The sequence below is a fragment of the Helicoverpa armigera genome, chromosome 9 (genome assembly GCF_030705265.1).
Source record: "Helicoverpa armigera isolate CAAS_96S chromosome 9, ASM3070526v1, whole genome shotgun sequence".
Lineage (NCBI taxonomy): Eukaryota > Metazoa > Arthropoda > Insecta > Lepidoptera > Noctuidae > Helicoverpa > Helicoverpa armigera.
Genome location: NC_087128.1, coordinates 4,973,816 through 4,992,977, shown reverse-complemented (window position 1 = coordinate 4,992,977; position 19,162 = coordinate 4,973,816). Strand labels below are relative to the sequence as shown.

At 39.4% G+C, this 19,162-nt stretch overlaps 1 protein-coding gene across 5 annotated transcripts in view; it reads left to right on the top strand.

Moving 5' to 3' along the window:
* LOC110375699 (transcription factor Sp9) overlaps positions 1-15,278 on the top strand; it is a 66,738-nt gene extending 51,460 nt beyond the window's left edge. For all 5 annotated transcript variants that reach the window (XM_021333938.3, XM_021333935.3, XM_021333936.3 and 2 more), the window contains one exon: positions 13,210-15,278. In XM_021333938.3, coding sequence (XP_021189613.1) covers positions 13,210-14,337 — 1,128 coding nt within the window. In that variant the 3' untranslated portion in view covers positions 14,338-15,278. The remainder of the gene's footprint in view (positions 1-13,209) is intronic.
* Positions 15,279-19,162: the final 3,884 nt, after the last annotated feature.

The window sequence follows — 19,162 nt, the reverse complement described above, 5'->3', positions numbered from 1 at the left end:
TCTACTTAGTTTTATGAACAAAGACAGGAAAATCAAAACATGTTTTAGATTTGAAAATTTTCCATCGTTTCAATTGTGGCTTTTGGATAATAGGCTTAACATACATTGAGCTTTTGTTTTCTGTCCATCCGAAAATGTGATTCCAAACTCCTCCTTGTGATCCAAATCTAAGCAAAGAAAACTACATTTCATACAGAAATAATTAACGAAAACATTCCTATGCATCGCAACTCAACCCACGACCTCAACAGTCAACTCGTTCATGTCACTCTACAGTTTAATGGCTGCCAAGTAAATTCCGCCCAATGACATTAAAAACTGACAGCCGATAGCGTTGTCTATGGAACTGTCAAGCGCTCGTAAACGGTTGTTATACATCACTAATTATAAAGTATTTATTTATCGGCAACCTGTCCCGAACACGGTTGAGCGAAAAATGCATTTTTATTGTTCATATAACATGCTAGTCTTATGTTTACCTGGTAGCTGACTTTTTTAAATATTAATTTATTTATATCAATTTACATACATACAGTGTGTAACCAGACTTATGTTACGGACATTGAACAGTGCATGCAAACTGATCAATTTGTTGAGTGTGCAGTGAAATATTTCTTATAAGTTTAAATTATGTGCATATTTCTTTTACACATAAAGTGTTGTGCATATTTTTGTAATTTTTCATGTTTATTCCTAAGTAAACGATGAAAAAGGATAAGTCAGCTGGTGTATTCCACGGATCGTAGTAAAAGTTGGCCTAAAGGAAATAATTACGTATACTTAAAGTTCATTACTTTATAATATGCAATTAAAAAGTTTATTTCAACTTATATGTAATGCAAATTACCCATTTATTGAACACTCAAGGAGCAATTCATCTCGTTGAATATTTTGTAATAAGTAGGTGATGACTTTCACGATTGCTTGATTGGTTTTGACAATCTCCACAAAAAATCACTGAATGTCCTAGGGTTCAGATAACGCAGAAAATATTTGGAACATAATTATACAATTATATGCTTTATTCTACAGGCACCTACATTAGTATCTAAGCAAAGCAACAAACTAGTTCTAGAAGGTTAACGTGTCATTATTAAGTATTTGTTTTGAACATAACGAGTTGGCAGAACAAATGTGAGAAGTCGTTAAGGAGACGAATGGCTGCGTACGAGCAAATATAGCTAGCAGCCATGCCCTAGGTATATAGCCTATATATATGATGAGTGAATATTCGAGGACCCTCGGATGCGGACAACACGACGCCACCAGAACACTAATGACCGGCAGTAAAGGTTCGATCCCACTATTCATACTAACTGCCACAATAAAAAATCGCAAGCAATTAAACAATAGACGCGAACTTAACGATGTGTAATGAAAAAACTCAGTTCATAAGAAACGGACAAGTTCTTCGTACTAATCACACAAACGGCCCAGGAAACAATTTTACGTTCGCATTGTAACTATATAAAAATGTGGACGTTACCATGTCAGATGTTATCGCAATATTTGCGTAATACTTTAAATATTTCCCTTTCAATTGCACCATATGTATTTGCATTGTTTACTTAGTTTTTATAAAGGCTATTTACATTTTGATGTTGTATGATAACGCTATAACAATCAGTCATCCAATCATCGCTAAACAAACTATCGGTCCACAGATTCGTTGCATCTCACAGGTCGCCGCCTCAATCACCCTCCGTGATTGCTCTCAAAGGGTCTCTTTTGTAGCTCTTTGTTGTTACCGCCCTCAGTTAATAGTGGTCTCCGCCGCTCCCAACGGCCAAAGGAAACTAATATAGTCGCATCGAACCCTCGAGACTTAAGAGTATCGGTCCGATTTGGGAGTCATTAATGTCATCAAAATCGCTCCAGACAGCTCCTGGATATGGCCCTTACATTTGCTGAGACATTCTGATCCTTACAGATATGACGTAGAGACGATTATTGAATAGTAAAAAAATGGGTTGAACTCGATGATGGGTTGAGATTTAGCAACTCATTGCATTAGCCCGGCTTGTTAGTGTGCGGAGTGGTGCCGGGCGGCTCGGAGGCGGCTAGAGGCGCGTAATGAAGGCAAGCTGCAAGTCACGGGCCCAGAGGCGCCGCCCGTCAGCGCCGTCATCGCGCGCCCTGTCAATATATGATGCCTCGACAACGGAGAAGGTTATTTTCGAAGATGCACCACTAATTAATGCCTTCTACCGAATAAAAAAATCAGAAGCGGCGTCCTCATTGTTCTACTGTCAACTTGAATGTGTTGAGGTATTAGACTAATGCGTGTTAAGTCACGTTAACATTAGTGGCCATTTGTTGGCTTTAAATAAATCAATATTGATTATTTGGTCGTATAAAGCCGTGGTTTAGTTGAAAGGGTGTTGGTGTGTGGGCAACAATTAATTTAACACTTATGTGAGGTACAAAGAAGCTGGGCAGGCGGCCTGCGCCCCGCCGAGCGCCCCCCGCCGCGTCTCTCCACGGCACTCCACACCGATACCATTCATGCGACCGCCGAATCTCTTATCACCATAACGGATTATTTATGGGGTGTAGTGACTATCACTTCTAATGGTGTCACTTATGTTTTGTGATCGGATCAATTTTCAATTTGTTTTCTAACACCGCTGTCACTACCACGTCTATCAAAATAGAAAGGCTCGGTACCTATTTGATTGAAAACACAACCCGTTCTCATTATCCATATCTGCATGCATTATGGAACAATCAAATGATTCATCACCCACATTGGCAAGGCTACAGCCATAAATTTACAATTACCTATTCAATTACCGTAAAACCAGCGCACATCCCATACATTAGAAGATATATCGGAAATTGCGACTATTTACTATGAAGCATCCGGTTTTTAAGTGTAAATTTTCCGGTTGCAATTTGTAGGAGTCAAACAAACGCTCCTTATGTTGTAGTGGCCATTAAACGCACTCGTGGCTGCAAACTGTTATGCTATGAATCCGGTTGTCTATTCTAAGGGGACGCGCTCTTACTTTTTAATGGGGGATTTTGAATTTGATGTTGCATTGTACAAGGCTGGTAGATTTTATAGCACAGTTTTCTCTATAATTATAGATACTTATGTATATTATAGTTTTTTAATCCTTGATTTTCGGAAAGTGTAATCCAAAACTATAACAGTCCATTGAAATGGAATTCATTACTTCCTATTAATATGTACTTTAGAGTACCATTAACTTCACCTTACCAAAACCCATGACTTCTATCTGCCTCGTTTCCTTTTTACCCCACTTTGCAGAGGGTCGCAAGGCCATTAGCTCCCTAAGGGTCATACATCACGAGCTCTTCTCCTCCATGAATACTCGACGGGCTCTCTAGTTTAAACTGCGCCTGACTTTGATGGCCCTAATGCAATCACATTGTTGATCTTTTGTAAATTTTAGAAGACTGGTCTTAGTAAATCATTGTTTTCCCTTTCGTGTTACGGGAAAACTGGTGTTGGCTATGCCTTGTGTAAAATAATTTTTATGTTGTGGCAGGGTTTCTCTTTCGATTAGTTTGTCATGTACCAACACTTTAGTATTACTCATCATATTGTTATTACATAGATGGACATAAAAAGTGATTACAAATGCCTCAACCGCCTACCACTCTAGTCTATTTGTTCATCTATGGCGCCACAGCAATTATTTAAAGTAGATGGAGTGGTCTCGTCTGACAAGCGGAGCGTTGCGGTCTGTGGCGAGTCCATTCAGGTGCTGTTCATTCATAACAACACGCCGCAACTGCCCAACGGACGTGTGGAAACGTTTAGCACAATTTACCTACGACACGAAAACCATCTGAATACACTAGTTCACCAAGTGCTTCGGCATTATGCTGTTTTGGTTCTGTATTGACTGATGCATTCGGGTATACTGACATTTCACGTCTTGGCTGGCTTTGTGTATGGTTCTCGACGCTTCACGCTTTCCTGATTCATAGTGTTATTCTCTGTCACAAAAAGAAAGTATTCACAGAAATTACATAGTTAAAGCTTGTATTATTCAGCCAAACCATCGATCAACTGATTCAAAAGTCAAACTCATAAGTTGCAGGCCCCACACCACATTACCTCGTTCCCGTCAGTTAACTTTTAAAACTTGTTAAAATGATAAGCGTGCCACTTTCTTACAATATCTGATGCTCAAAGTGTTGCTTACATTATTATGGGAACGAATCTTTGAAACGATTAAGCGAGTAACTAGATTAAAACGATGAAATTGCAGATATCATAGTCGCCTTTCGATAAGTCTCGAATTAGAATCGATGATGAGGTGCATTGGTGGTCGCGTGGCGGGCCCGCCCGCTGCGGTCCGCTATGCTAATTCAATTGTGTTACGAGAGCGGATAGCGGCCGATAGCATCTGCTCCGCCTGCATTATCATAATAATGCGCGAGTCACCTCGTGCTGGACGCCTCGCGCCTCGCGCCTGTCGACACGCACGGCACCGATACCACCACGTAACGTTGTTTTATTACCATACAACTACAACTTACAAGATGTGTAACAGTTGTTAAGATATCGTTTGTTGTTACAAGGTTGCTTGACTATTATGGAAAACCATTCTCTTACCAGTCGGGCTCAAGTCGAGCAAGACTCGACAACATTCGAAGTGGTTCTCTTACCAAATCGTTTACTCAAACAATTTTAATCTGGCTTTCAAACGCGTGAAGAAACTAATCCATTCTCACAATCTCATTTCCACACCTATCGATATAATAACTAAGCAGGTATCAACGCAACGCCTGCAACAGCTCAGCACGCAGCGTGCAAAAAGTAAAAATCCGTCGTAAATTACACCAGTAATAGGTAAAATCAGTAAAAGAAACACGTCAATCTAATCGATTCGTCGAAGTGTTGAAAAGCGGCGAAAGCCGTGTTCTCAGCGTTGCAAGCGGTGCTGCGCCCGCGCCGCCCGCGGCACTAACCGTACCCAGCTCTTGCCGACTATTACTATCTAGCGGGATGCAAATTGAATTATGGGACTTTTTGTGGCCGTTCAATTGTTTAGTAGATACGCGTACAACGCTTTGTTCTTTCGCCGCCCGGTACGTGACGACGAACCTCTCAACGCCTCGTAATTGTTGCTATACACCCGCGATTGTTCACCACCACCACTTTTCGTGACGCAAAATTATAGTCTTTTGTTTTATTATCTAATTGTTGCTATTGTTATAAGTAAGTAATGGACTTTACTAGTGCGGTTCACGATTATGATTGAAAACATCGGTGCCTGTATTAATGTTGAACGGTATTTTAGCATAGTTTAACTTCTACGTTGCAGGGTTATCGCGGCACATTTCTGCGCCCTCGTATCTGAAAACTGGTTGTGCGCCTACGCACGTGTAAGAACAGAAAAGCAATCGCTAATTAAATCAAAACATTGGAACTACATAGAAGTGATGAAAACTGCTGACATTGTAATCAGTAAAGCTGCATTACAAATCATTACAATGTATCACGATTGAAATTATGAACTGGAATAAAACTGCTACATATTGTTTCTATCTATGCTGCTTTTTGTAGTTAGTAATATAGACATATACTTAATTATCTATACATAGGTAATCAAATTGCCCCATTTACTAAGAAGAAAATATGGTAGAAACGTTGGCCTTAGGTAATTGTAGTAAAACAAAGAGTTGAATGCATAATTGTTCGTTTTTATGAGTCGACTGCTCTATGCCGTTGCGTCGTGCGTCGACTCTTTGTGGTTTAGGCCCCGGGGGCCTGCGCCGGTAATTTTCTCAGCAATTAATATCCTATGCGGTTCAATTAGTTAAATGTTGAAAAAATACGAAACAGAAGTTGAAGGAAATTACGTATCTTTGAAAGAGTTCTGTACTATTATATTATCAGGGACGAAATGTCAACGTATTATGTTTAGAGTCGCATCGACATGTGTCACTGCGGTTTTATTGAATGTCACATGTTTATAGGCTCCAAAACAATTGTTGGTTAGCTAATTACATGCCGCAAAGACACGCGATTATAATGAGCTGTGTTCACTTCACATAAGACTATTTCACATCATGTGACCAGTAACTATGTAGGTAGATACTTACCTATATCTTACCTCTTTTGTATAGGCAACGAACTTTTATAATGAAATGTGTTGTATGAATGATTTCAGGGTTTGAGTGCAGCTGAAAGCTTTATGAAAGAAAACTTAGAATTCTAGTTCAATAAGTCAAGGAAACGTCAAGTTCAATTTGCAGCGAGCACTAAACCTCAATTTAATGTAAAATAGTGGTTGAAATCTGTGCGGCTCGTCTCATAACTAATGGAAAAGCGAGTTGCGTGCCCTACGGCGCGTTGTTCCAGCCGTTTTATTTGTTTGTTACTATCGTATAAATGGAGCTAATTATAATAATTTCATTGGAAATTACTGGCATTAAGCTGCTACCAAAAATACGTGAGTTTAACGACTTTTTCTTAGAACTGTCTGAGTGGGACTCGCGCCGACGGCGATGTCGAGCGCAGCACGCAACGTGAACACATTCGCAGTACCACCGTGACCTTGAGTGTGCATGATGTGGAGTCTAGCTTAATGGCTTGAAGTGTTTAAATGTAGTGCGAATCGAGTTCCGGGAAAATGTTCATTGCCTATTAGGAAAATAGAAAAACATCCGGTTAGATTGGAAGCCGACCGGACCCCAGTGTTTGCTGAAATTCATCATCAGTTTTTCAGCAAATATCTTCCTGTCAAAATGTATTTCGATCAGTTTGATTTCAAACTGGTAGGTGTTTCTATTTTTATTGATAGTAAATAGCTTTGTAAGCTGTAATGGTACTGCTTTACCTTTATTACCCACTCCATTGAAAGCTAAAGTTACCCAAGCAAGTTTTCTCAAGCCTATAAATATTTATATACATAGAAACGGGCATACCTAGCTCGCATTATTAATATAAATATGTACATAATATTTTCCCGCGACGCTTTTGAACACAATTACAATGGGACAGAACAAAGCTTCGGAGAAGGGGGTCCCTTGTATCCATTCGTTCGTCTCAGTTTTTTATCACTCGGGAACTGGTTTCGAAAATTGGTGCACCTATTATCTTGTCCCAGGCGGTGAAGGTCGACCGACAGTACAACATTTTGGAGCAAATTCCAACACGCAAAATATTAGTAGGTAATTTTTACAGACGTGTTTTGACGTGGAAGAGAGAAATGTGTCTAACAAAAACACCTTGGATATAAAAAAAAAATCTTCTCGAACGGGAAATTTTTCGGAAAGTTTTTAGAATTAACAATTCACATAAGCTGATTTTATAAAAAATACTACTTCATTGGCTACAAGATCAAGTTCCACTCCGGAAAACTAACACTGAACTCGCGACATCGCCAGCCCGCTCACACACAATTCACGTGAAACATATTCATAACTACGTCTAGATATTCATAACCCGAGTTCGGTCGGCGTTTGTCCGGGCTAAGCGGCCCCGGGGCTAATGTTCCGAGTCGGACAGATACGGGGCGCCGCTCGCCCGTGTCCGACACATTACCACACAATTTCAACGACTTATCAAATTTAAACGCGCATATTACAGCTTAGGCGTTGCCTGTGAATATTAATAAATCGCTATTACATCGCTGAGGTTTATGATAGTTAACTGTTAGGTTATCAGTAACAGTGGGCCTAAAATTTTCCTGAAAAGAATCTGCTAACTGAAAAACATTTTCGGATAGCTGATCGGTTCTGCTACTCAATATTAAGGCTAGATTAAAGTCTTGGTAGCTACACAATATTTGAATATGTTTGCATAAAAGTGTTTTATTTTGTTGTTTATGCAACATCAACTACGCAACAGTTTGAACAATGCATGGAAAATAATCATCAGCACAAAAAGTTAACCTTAAAACTATCGATAAATTACATCATTTTCCTTTTTTCCATCACTAGATAGGTTTATGAACCCATAAATATGCACGTAACATGATTCGAAAAGCATATATCAAAAATATAGTTGGCCACAAAAAGTCGGCATGAATCAATAGACCATGACAATTTGAAATCGGAACAAAAACCCGTAGTCGGCCACATATGGCGTCCGCGTACGCACATGCGCGTCAAAGCGTCCGGCACCTCACAAACTGTAATTTCCATTTAAATAAATAATTTGTTTCGGCTCGATTTGAGCGATCTGCCATGTGGCTTGCCTAATGACCTCTGTTAACTAGCGCGGTTTCACGCCTTCGCTCACCGTCTTTAGCGACCTAACGTTAAATATAAACAACCCTTATTACACGGACATTTTTGGGTTATATAACATTTTTGGGTGATTATGCGTTCATAGTTATTTTTGGTAATGATGATATTTACACCAAAATTCAAAGTAGGCAAGGTAATCTTCATGAACGTAAACGCTATAATGTTGTCATAAAGTTGTCAATCCACCGGTACTTGAAGATTATTCGCACTATAACGTATTATTACTTACTTGTAACAACTGTCATTATCATGTAATAAATAGCTAGTAAACATTACGCGAGGAATATGGTTATTAAATATTTTCCGATTAGGTGCAAGTCATCATCAATCTTACTTTATCGTATTGGTAACTAATTATTGTTTTTAAATCACGAAATGTGAAATGTTCGTAAGAATTTCACGAGCGTACAATTGTTACTAATTCAGATTTATTATCCAAACCAACAGTTTCCACGAAATAATTTATTATTAACGAACATAACACAAAAACTTTAATGAATGCAAGAAAATCCTGGCACAACAGCGATACAAGATACAAAAGTGATCTAATTAACTGTAATTAACCTGCCAGTGAGAGTTTCACACATCAACGAGACCGTTCGCGTGCAAGACGAACCTTAATGTAGAAATAATGTTCCGAAGTCATTATCTTTTACTTAATTCATACAACTTATTTTTACGACATCGGGAGTCGTTTGGCCTACACTTGACTACGCATTAAAGTCATGCGCGCGCTTCCAGCTAAAAGTGTAGCATTATAGGAAGCGGCAATCGATATTTCCCCTCGTAAGTGTCAAATGACAAATAGCACCCTGAACCCTTTAACGGCTGCAAACGTTAGTAGCATAATTAGCCCCGAGACTGGGCGACTTGGCAAATTATTTTGTAATTTGATGTCATATCCTCGCTTCATTAATTGGATAGAGTCGATGAACGACGAGCGATTATTCATACTTAACAAGCTCGCTTAGATATTGTTCAGCTCTTTTGTATAACAACTTTCATTCCACTTTCATTTTGCAATAGGCTACTTTACGTTGCGTAGTTATCAGAATTTCAAAACACGGAAATTGTAAGACATACTTAGCTTACGCTAGGTCATAAAACGATGTCACAATGTAGTTAGTGAGTGAGTAAGTATACACGAGTGAATCCATTTGCATCAAATGGATTTGAGTCAATTCCGTTGCGACATTAAAGCCAACAATATGTCATAAATTGTAGATCCCAAATTAGTTGCTTGCAGTTTGCATTAGAATTGAGGGGGAGCAGTGGGGTCGAGTCGGCGCGGTCGGCGACGGCGTACGGTTTCACCCGGAATTAACTCGATAATTCCCTAATTGTGCAATTACCCATTGGCAATTTGGTCTCGGCTTATCGACCGAAATCACATCAATTGCCACAGAAGTGGGTCGCTTTAAACTTTGATGTCGTAATAAGATACAATAATATATGCATCGCAAAAACTTTTATAATATCGAATTTACACGCGTAAAGTATCTGTCTACCTATTTTTCAACTTTATGAGATATCACCCACCATTATAATCTCATTAGATCATATTTTACAGTCACTTACTCGTACATATTAATTTCATTAAAATACGTCTTAAGATATTACCATACAGATTTTGTTTTCTATCTATAGTCTGTTTTTTAATCTCGTAGACTAAATTGACACTTGCAAAATGTCAAACTTTCTAATAATTTTGCTAGCTCTATGGTGCAGTGTTGTACTTACGATACCGGTTCGTTGAATCGTAACTTTTTATCTATAATAGACGAATTTAATATTCATTCAAAGTTTTATATTTAAAATTCACGTACGTACACATGGCTCTACGACGTGCTACAAACTGCCAGGGATATCTGACCACGCAAAGCCATGCGTAATCAACAAGGATAAGCCCATTATTTCAGGATGACTTATTGTAAAAAGTTACGATTCAACGAACCGGTATCGTAAGTACAACACTGCACCACAGAGCTAGCAAAATTATTAGAAAGTTTGACATTTTGCAAGTGTCAATTTAGTCTACGAGATTAAAAAACAGACTATAGGTACTTTAAATTTTAATATCAACATATTTAAATAACCAATCAATATTATTATCATGTACAGAATGATCGTCGGCCGAATAAAGATTAGACTCATTATTTTCAATAACGTGTTGTCGAAAAATATTAGCTCATAAGTATAGTTATGAATTTTATGAAATACAATTTTGTCAGTAACGACTTCACGATCATCTTAATAACACGTCGAGAGCTAAGCGTTTCGCTTGAATATTCATTTCGGTTCATCATAATTTTGGTAGATAATTTTAAATTATCCAATCTGCGCGAAGCTACGGCCGCCATCTCGAGCTCCGTGAGATACGCTCGCTTCAGTTACCACGATTTATTGCTTCACACATTAATTTAATTATTTTACTCTTATATTTTCAAGCGAGACATGTTATTTTTTACAGTTAGTTCAGTAGAATATAATTATTTGTAAAGTGCAAAAAAATGATCAAATATTTATTGATATAATATCAGCGAGCGTGACCTCAGTATGTTGTGTTGACCTAATAAAAGCTCGCTGCATTATTAAGTAATCCGATACGCTTAGTCATTGATACATCCGGCCTCCTTTCAAATTATCTTGTGGGTATCTACTTAATAGTAGCAATTCTTTGCATCAGCAGCCCTGTTTTATATACTTTGGTAGTTATGTATACATTATGTGTTGCCTCGCTTCACTGCGTTAGTGATGAAAACCATCTCTTTCAGCTCATCACCATTTGAATATAATCCATGTTTAACAATGGTTGCCATCATGAGGTGTACCTATTGATGAGCCATTCAATTAAGTACTATGTTAGGATACCTATTTTGAGTTACATATAGGCACCTGCATAAATTATCTGGAGAAGTGGAGATCTAGTTACCCATAAAGCCAGGTTTATCATACTTTACATTCTCTGAAAGCCAGTCTCCCTTTTAATCAATCAAAACGATTAATTTAGGTTTCCAAACATTTCTTACAGTAACTTTTGGTGGTGAAAGAAATCTTTTTCTAGCTTCACCCTTTCCATACACCAGCCTAATTAGGTTCCCAAGACATATTTCCGTGAGCATCAGCTGCGACTACCTGTATCCAGTGATACTACAATTTTGTGCTCACATTAGGTAATCTCGTTTTATTTCATCTCATATTTTTTTATGACAAAGATCTTCGTCATTTTTGACAAGGAAAAGGCCATCAACATTGTATAATGCGGGTGTGGCGCCGCTGTGTCGGCTCAGAGGCGTCATCTACGCTTTGATCCAATCTCGCGGCCGAAGCCGAGCGGCCGAGTTGACGACCAATTACCCGATATCACTCTGTTTCGGCCTGCGCCCAAATGGAGCATAATGCCTAGGGTAATTATGACTTCAGCCGGCCATCGCCTCGCGTCTCGCATTGATTCTACGACTCGTCGCCTAAAACCTTTATTATCTTTAAATTGTTTCGAAATAACTTCGGCCACGGTGTCAATTTTGTAAGTCATTTTTGGTATAGCGACACTTACGAAGCCAATTGATCGTTACACGTGCTATAGACACGTAAGTCGAAAGGACGTAAAAGCATTGATGATCAAATCTACAAACATAATTCTGTAATTGAGAACAAATAATATTCGTGGAGGTAATGTGTAGCGAGTGAATACGGCGTAAGTGCCTTGCCGCCGCAATTTGGCGGAGTTTTATTATTTTTTTATGGTAATTGTAATTGTCGTGGAGTTAATTGAGAGCGCAGCCATATTTACAAGTGAGCTCCGTAGATGTTGACGTTTGATAGCGCACTGGGCCGGGCCCATTATTTCTATTTACTAGAATGCCGCTGGCCCACGTCAGCCAGTAGGTATTAATAATACATTGTGTGTGTAATTATTGATAAATCTTTCTGTCTGCATTCATGTTCGTGATTAGGATTGAATCGTACAGAGATGTGAACTTTGTAGAGAAGTGCACATTGTTGCGATTTGTCAATATCTAAGAAAATATGAAAACGATTGATAAACTTTTTAGATCGCTCAGTAGGAATATCTAAGATATATTTAAGCATGGAAGAGGAATAATTAAATAGATTATCGGATTTTATCATTAACATATTTCAGAATCATAAAACTATAAGCCGAATGAACTTGAACCGCTTGAACTCGGGAATCAACATTAAGGGTTGGCGCACATTGCGACGCAACAGCTGCGCCAATCACAATATAATGGGCGTGGTCGAGCACCCCCCCGCGCCCCGCACCTCGGACCCCCTCCGACCCGTGTCGTGATCCCCGGATTATATTATTGCATACAATGGAAGTTTTTTTATCAAACCATTGTGTCTCACATTGGGGTGAAATATCCGGCCGGATGCTCTTATGGCTCTCACCTTTATTTAGCAAAAAGAACATCAACGAACGGATTATTATTTGTAACCCGTTTGTGAAATTGAACATTAAGATTTTGTAGATCCTTTATTTAAGTTTTGTTATTTAAATCGTATGTGATAGGTTTTATATTACAACTACAAATATTTAGCTTAAATAGCGACGCCAATCAAGGCTGACGGCTTCACTCAATCAAACCTCAGCTTCCATCAATGCTATCGAAATTAAGAAATAATATCGTAAGCTAACTTTCAAAGAGGCACAAGTGTAGGCGTTTATTAATAACGACGTCCCGCAGCCGGTAGCAGCAGGGAGCTGTCACCACGCCACCTAATTGTAAATACACTACCTATAAAGCTTCTCATAATTTATTTATATTATTTCTGAAGCCTCCGGGCACGAGCGGAACACCGCGGCATTAGTTCACATATAAATTAGGCTATAAATCTCATTTGACACTTCGACCGATTCCCACGGTTAAAAAACAGGTCGATAATTAAACCCGAATAAAGTATTGCCTTTTTTATTCAAAATAATTAACTATTTATTTTCTGTCGTTCCAGGAACATCCGAGCTTACGCGGTACGCCTCTGGCGATGCTGGCGGCTCAGTGCAACAAACTGTCAAGCAAATCCCCTCCTCCGCTGGCGGACGCCGCCGTGGGCAAGGGCTTCCACCCGTGGAAGAAGAGCCCGGGCGCTCACTCGCCGCCTGGCGCCGGCGCTGCACCGCGCTCGCAACCGCCCGCCTGCTCGCCGTACGGCCGCGGACCTACCTCGTGCGCGGCCGCGCCCTCCTACGGCAACGATCTCTACTTCCCGTCCTCGGGTGACCAACTCCTCGGCAAAAGTGAATCCAGTGCAAGTCTCGGCTCTATGTACTCGCGACACCCCTATGAGTCTTGGCCATTCAATGTCGGTGGCGGCGGCGGCACTGGCGCTCTCAAAGCTGCCGAGATGAGCGGCGTGAGTGCCGTCGGCAGTACCTGGTGGGATGTTCACAGTGGATGGCTGGATGTAGGAGGCCAGATGGCTAATTATGCCGGCCAGGACTACTCACAACTGACACATTCACTATCGGGAGGTGCGCATTTATTACCACCCGCGCCTCACCTGCTGCAAGATGCATACAAGTCCGTACTCCCCACACAAGGCTCATTCGGCCTGCATGCACCCGGGTCCCCTGCACCGCCAGCACAAGCACCATCTCCGAGGTCACAACGTCGATATGCTGGCCGCGCCACCTGTGACTGTCCCAACTGTCAAGAAGCGGAGAGGCTCGGCCCTGCCGGAGCGCATCTGCGAAAGAAAAATATTCACAGCTGTCATATACCCGGTTGTGGAAAAGTATACGGCAAGACATCCCACCTGAAAGCTCATCTTCGCTGGCACACTGGCGAGAGACCGTTCGTTTGCAACTGGTTGTTCTGTGGTAAACGATTCACACGCTCGGATGAGCTGCAAAGACACCTACGAACACATACGGGGGAAAAAAGGTTCGCGTGTCCGGTGTGCAATAAGAGATTCATGAGGTCGGACCACCTCGCGAAGCATGTGAAGACTCATAACGGTGGCAAGAAGGGCAGCTCGGACTCGTGCTCGGACTCGGAGGAAAACAGCCAGGGCGAGGGCGGCGCGGGGGGGCGCTCGCCCGAGCACCCGCTGGACGTGAAGCCGAGCGCGCTGGTGTGACGGGGGCACGCGGCGCCCGCGCACCACGCGCCGCCGCTGCTGTGATCCCCGCGCTCGCTGTACATACCACATATCACTACACTGTAACATAGGAGCCACACGTGTAATAGAGACAATGTGCCGCCGAGGCCCGACGTGTATGTATTTGTTGTGAGACTTAAAGTGTTGTACAGTATAGATACTATTAAAAAAATAATTATCTCATATTATAGCTAGATATTATATGTTAAATTAGTGTAAGTAGAATCACTCTTTAGTCCAAAATTGCAGATTAATTTATTGAAACAATACCTCAACATGTTTCAAAAGGAATCTTTTATTTATTGTACAGAACTAAGCAAACATTCTTGATGAACTTGGCTCATAAACAACTCTCCTTTTGTAACAGACGTGTGTTTCATTAGAAATAATGTGATCTTAATGTTATCGTGTTTTATTTTTGAAGAAACTGTGTTAAGTACTTAATAATCAAAATGTTATTTACAATAATAAAAGAACTGAGTTATAAGAGTACTTTCACACTACTAAGTGGGTTTTGCCCAATTTTGTCCATATAAATGCTTACTCTGATTCCACATTTTTAATATATAAATACATAAATCTAATTAAAATGTCACTTGTATTTTCTCAATGCTATCTGATTGTTGTTTATGAGAAAGCTCAATTACACATCAGTAACCTTTAAATAACTATAACAATGTTGTATAATACAATATTAGTAAAAGATTAACTAAAATTCCACAGTTGATTTCAACAATAAGATCTTATTTTTGTTCAATAAAATCGATTTTTACGTCCTCGTCGAATCGATAAACTATTCGGTGATATTTGTTAGCTTGAAAACTGTAATTGTAATAAAATGTATATTGTACAAAATTGTGCGAATTAAAAAAATGCCTGATATTGATTTTATAAAAATTGAATATATTTTTCCGAGTGGATTACAGCATTTTTATTTTTTAACCCTATTGCTGCAAATCTGAAAAGTGAAAAGCGCTGAAAATTTGAAACAAACTGTGCGTAAGTATCCTACTTTTTGCTAGAGAAAGCCTATGCTGTATACTCACCAATAAACCTACCCTATTCTAAGATACCAGTGCTGCCATCTAGCGCCGAATAGAAACACAGAATATCCGCTAGAGGAGTAGAAAGGGTACAACGATTTTATAATTACAGATTATGATAAAAAATAATACGTAAAGAATGAACTACTTACTTATCATTAAAAAATACAAAGCTACGTCTATGACAATAAATTCAATAGTAAAAGCTCATCAAACATCTCAGAAAAATCATCCCAGAAGTGAATATGTATAAAAAGAGTTACAACTACTGTCATTACCTATTTAGTTATTTGATACCTTATTATACAGATAAACAAATAAAGATGGAGATGCTAAATTATGCACCTAGTGCAATGAAGTGACCATTCATTTATAAACCAATGAATCATCTGTCCAATTAATAGCCATCACTAGAACAGACAAAGCCAGGGGCCTTTTATACTGTAGAATCTATACAAATGTCTTAGTATGTATTATATTAGTAGTATTATTCAAAAATTAAATACCATCCTAAACAAATACTAAGCTGTCTGATACCCTTCACTGATACACCTACTGTTTTAATCAACTCGCTCACAAATGAATTTTGGCACAAGTACTTTTATGAATCGTAATAACCTCAAGTGCATTCAACATGAATCAGAAGTGAGCTTTAATACCAGTGAATAAGTAATCTTTTCGATTGGCAAACAGTGGCGATTACGACATTTTAGGCTAAGAGTAATTTGGGTCGCAAAGAGGGCGACGTTCATCGTAAAAAGTGAATTGAAACCACAAATGACGAGGGGAGCATAGTAAAGATAAAAACATACTGAGTGTATGCTCTGTCATGGACATCCACCACGGAGTAAGTTCCTAAAGGCAAGAAGGTGCAGTTATGGCTGACAACACTGCGTAAGTATAATATCTTAACGTAAAAAAAAACGTGCAAGTACCTATATACGAAAATGAATTTCCTTTCTGAACGCTCAACCTCCATGATCGCAGCCTTGCAATTGACATCTACGTCATCTGGCGTGGCATAAGCTAAGTCTGTCTCAGCATTAAGTGTCGCCTCTGCGGGTGGCCGCGAGCTCGTGCCGTAAAAACCAACCTCATCTGCAACACCAACTACATTACACGACGGCCTAGCTCAATCTACGCTTTATTAATGACACGACACTCGGTGGTCCGCAGTCGGTAACACAATGATGTGTCAATCCAACGTGGTAGGGTAAACTGAAATTAGAATTGCCTGTAAATATTTTGCTGTTAGGTTTATCATTATTTTGAAAATTAGGTTTTAAAATTAGGCCGAGACTTTGACTGTTTTTAATTTGAATGATAGCGCGAACAGAGTACCTATCATTTACTTATATTCATCCAAATCCGTTCAGAACATTCACCCAATCGTAAAGTTATTCTTGATATAGTTATCGGCACGGATATTGAGCCCTGACCTTCACCTGCGCAGAAGCGATTTATTGGTTTATTGCCTTATGTGTACCTACAGTGCGCAAAGCGATCCCCACTCTTCCGCCGAGAGCTCAATGTCCGTGCCGATAACTATAACAGATGTACGCCGCATAAGTAGTTATTGCATATCATTAGTAGCATTGGTAAAGATAACATGTATATGTCGCAGGGATATGATAAAACGGGGATTTGATCAATTCCCTTAGGGATTTGATCAAATCACGGAGGTTGTTAAAATAACAACACGATTTTATATTTTCCCTAAACAAATCTAGTGAATTGAACAAATCCCTAAACTGGTTCAGTGAAATGACAAAAAACATGTCAGTTCTTATTTGTGTCGCGCTTGCAAACACTAGGCAAGCCGTAGGTGTCTGTCACGCACGATGCAAAACGAAGAGACGTGCCTGTAAGAAAAATAATGTTTTATGTAATTCACGATGCCACAAATCAGCTACATGTACATAAGTGATTATTACAAATAGGCACATCATACGCAACTAAAATATTTTTTATAGATCATGGTCCTTTCTGTGGCGAGAACAATGGTGACACAAGCTGGAGCGGCTGAAATCGTAAAAGGAGAGGAAGTATTAATTAATGAAAGTAAGTACCTACCGATTTAGGATTTTGGGGATTATAGAAACTTTTTCTGTAGACTCTGACCCTAGAAAATTATGACCATTAAATTTAATATTCCAAAACAAACAACAATACAATCTAACTATCCCTTAACACAATTACAAACAAGCGGGTGATATCAGATTAAATGTTACTTCATAAAATTAATCAATCGCTAGTGACCTCTATAATCACATAATGCATAACGTTATCCCGTTCAGCCTCTCCTAATCTAATTCCCTTTTCCCTAAACTGAGATTTATCGTCCCTAACCGAATTATTCGTAAACTGATTGAGCATAAGAGGGAGGTAACTGCTTTGTATTCTGGTCTCTCCCCTGACTGCGAAATGGTCACAACACTCGTTATACTTGTGGGATTTTTATGAGCAGCTTAACAACTCGTACATATGTGATTGAAAATCAGTGGCGTAGCGTGGGTATCTGCCGCCCGGGGCAGTTGTCGCTTTTGCCGCCCCTTCCCGTGTATTTATTATTTTTTCCCGTTATTTTTTAACAAGTGTTACTGGCTGTTTGTCATTTTTAACCGACTTCAAAAGAAGGGATTTTTTTTGTACCGACGTTAAATATCATCAAATGACCCTTCTAGCTGTGGGTCAGCAGCGGTGAGGGAGTGTCAGACTCTTACTGACTAAAAACCGTCGTGTTCCGTCGAAGGCCTTTTATGTTCCAGAGCCGCGGTAACTCTTTCGAACAACCCGCAGCCCTGGCAGAAGGGGGAGGTTCTCAAGTAGACTTTTGTTTTATATCTTTGTTACTTGATTTCTTGAAGGTATTAAAGTTCCAAACGCGAGCGAAGCGAGGGCGAAATTTTTATCGGACTTAAACCAAATACTACGTAAAATTTAGCCCAAACGTACTTAACTTTTTATTTGTCGACAGATGCAAAAATACGGGCACATCGTTTTTGAATACGCGAGCGAAGCGAGCGCGAAAATTTTATCGGACTTAAAACAAAAATTACGTAAAATTTAGCCCAAACGTACTTAACGTTTTTGTTGACAAATGCAAAAATAAGGGCCACAATATAGTTTCTGTACACGCGAGCGAAGCGAGCGCGAAATTTTTATCGCACTAAAACCAAATATTACGCAAAATTTTGCCCAAACGTACTTAACTTTTTCTTTGTTGACAAATGCAAAATCAAGCGCATACAGTTTCTGAATACGCGAGCGAAGCGAGCGCGAATTTTTTTTTATTTTTTTATTTAAGTTGAAACTCTCTTGTTTAATGTTTTGTTATTGTTAGACAGTTTTTGTTGCGAACAATTTTTTTTAATTGGTTAAATTTTGCCGCCCCCTAAAAGCTGCCGCCCGGGGAATTTGCCCCCCCTGCCCCCCCCACGCTACGCCACTGTTGAAAATATTCAGTGATTTCGATAGAAAAGTCCGAAAAAGAGAAAAAAATGTGGCAATAAGGTCAGTAGAGGTGAAATTAAAGTTTTATTGTCAAAGTCAGTCAAGAATTTTATTGCTACAATGAAAAAAATATACAATCAGGTAAGTAAAGTACAACTAACACATCGTCATCATAAGGCCACCAACAACGAAATCTTCAAGACAAAACGTATAATATACCTATATTATACGTATACAGGTACTTACACAGGCATAAAAGCAAATGGTTCTAAATATTAATTACGACTATAAAGCACCGAACAGTTAAT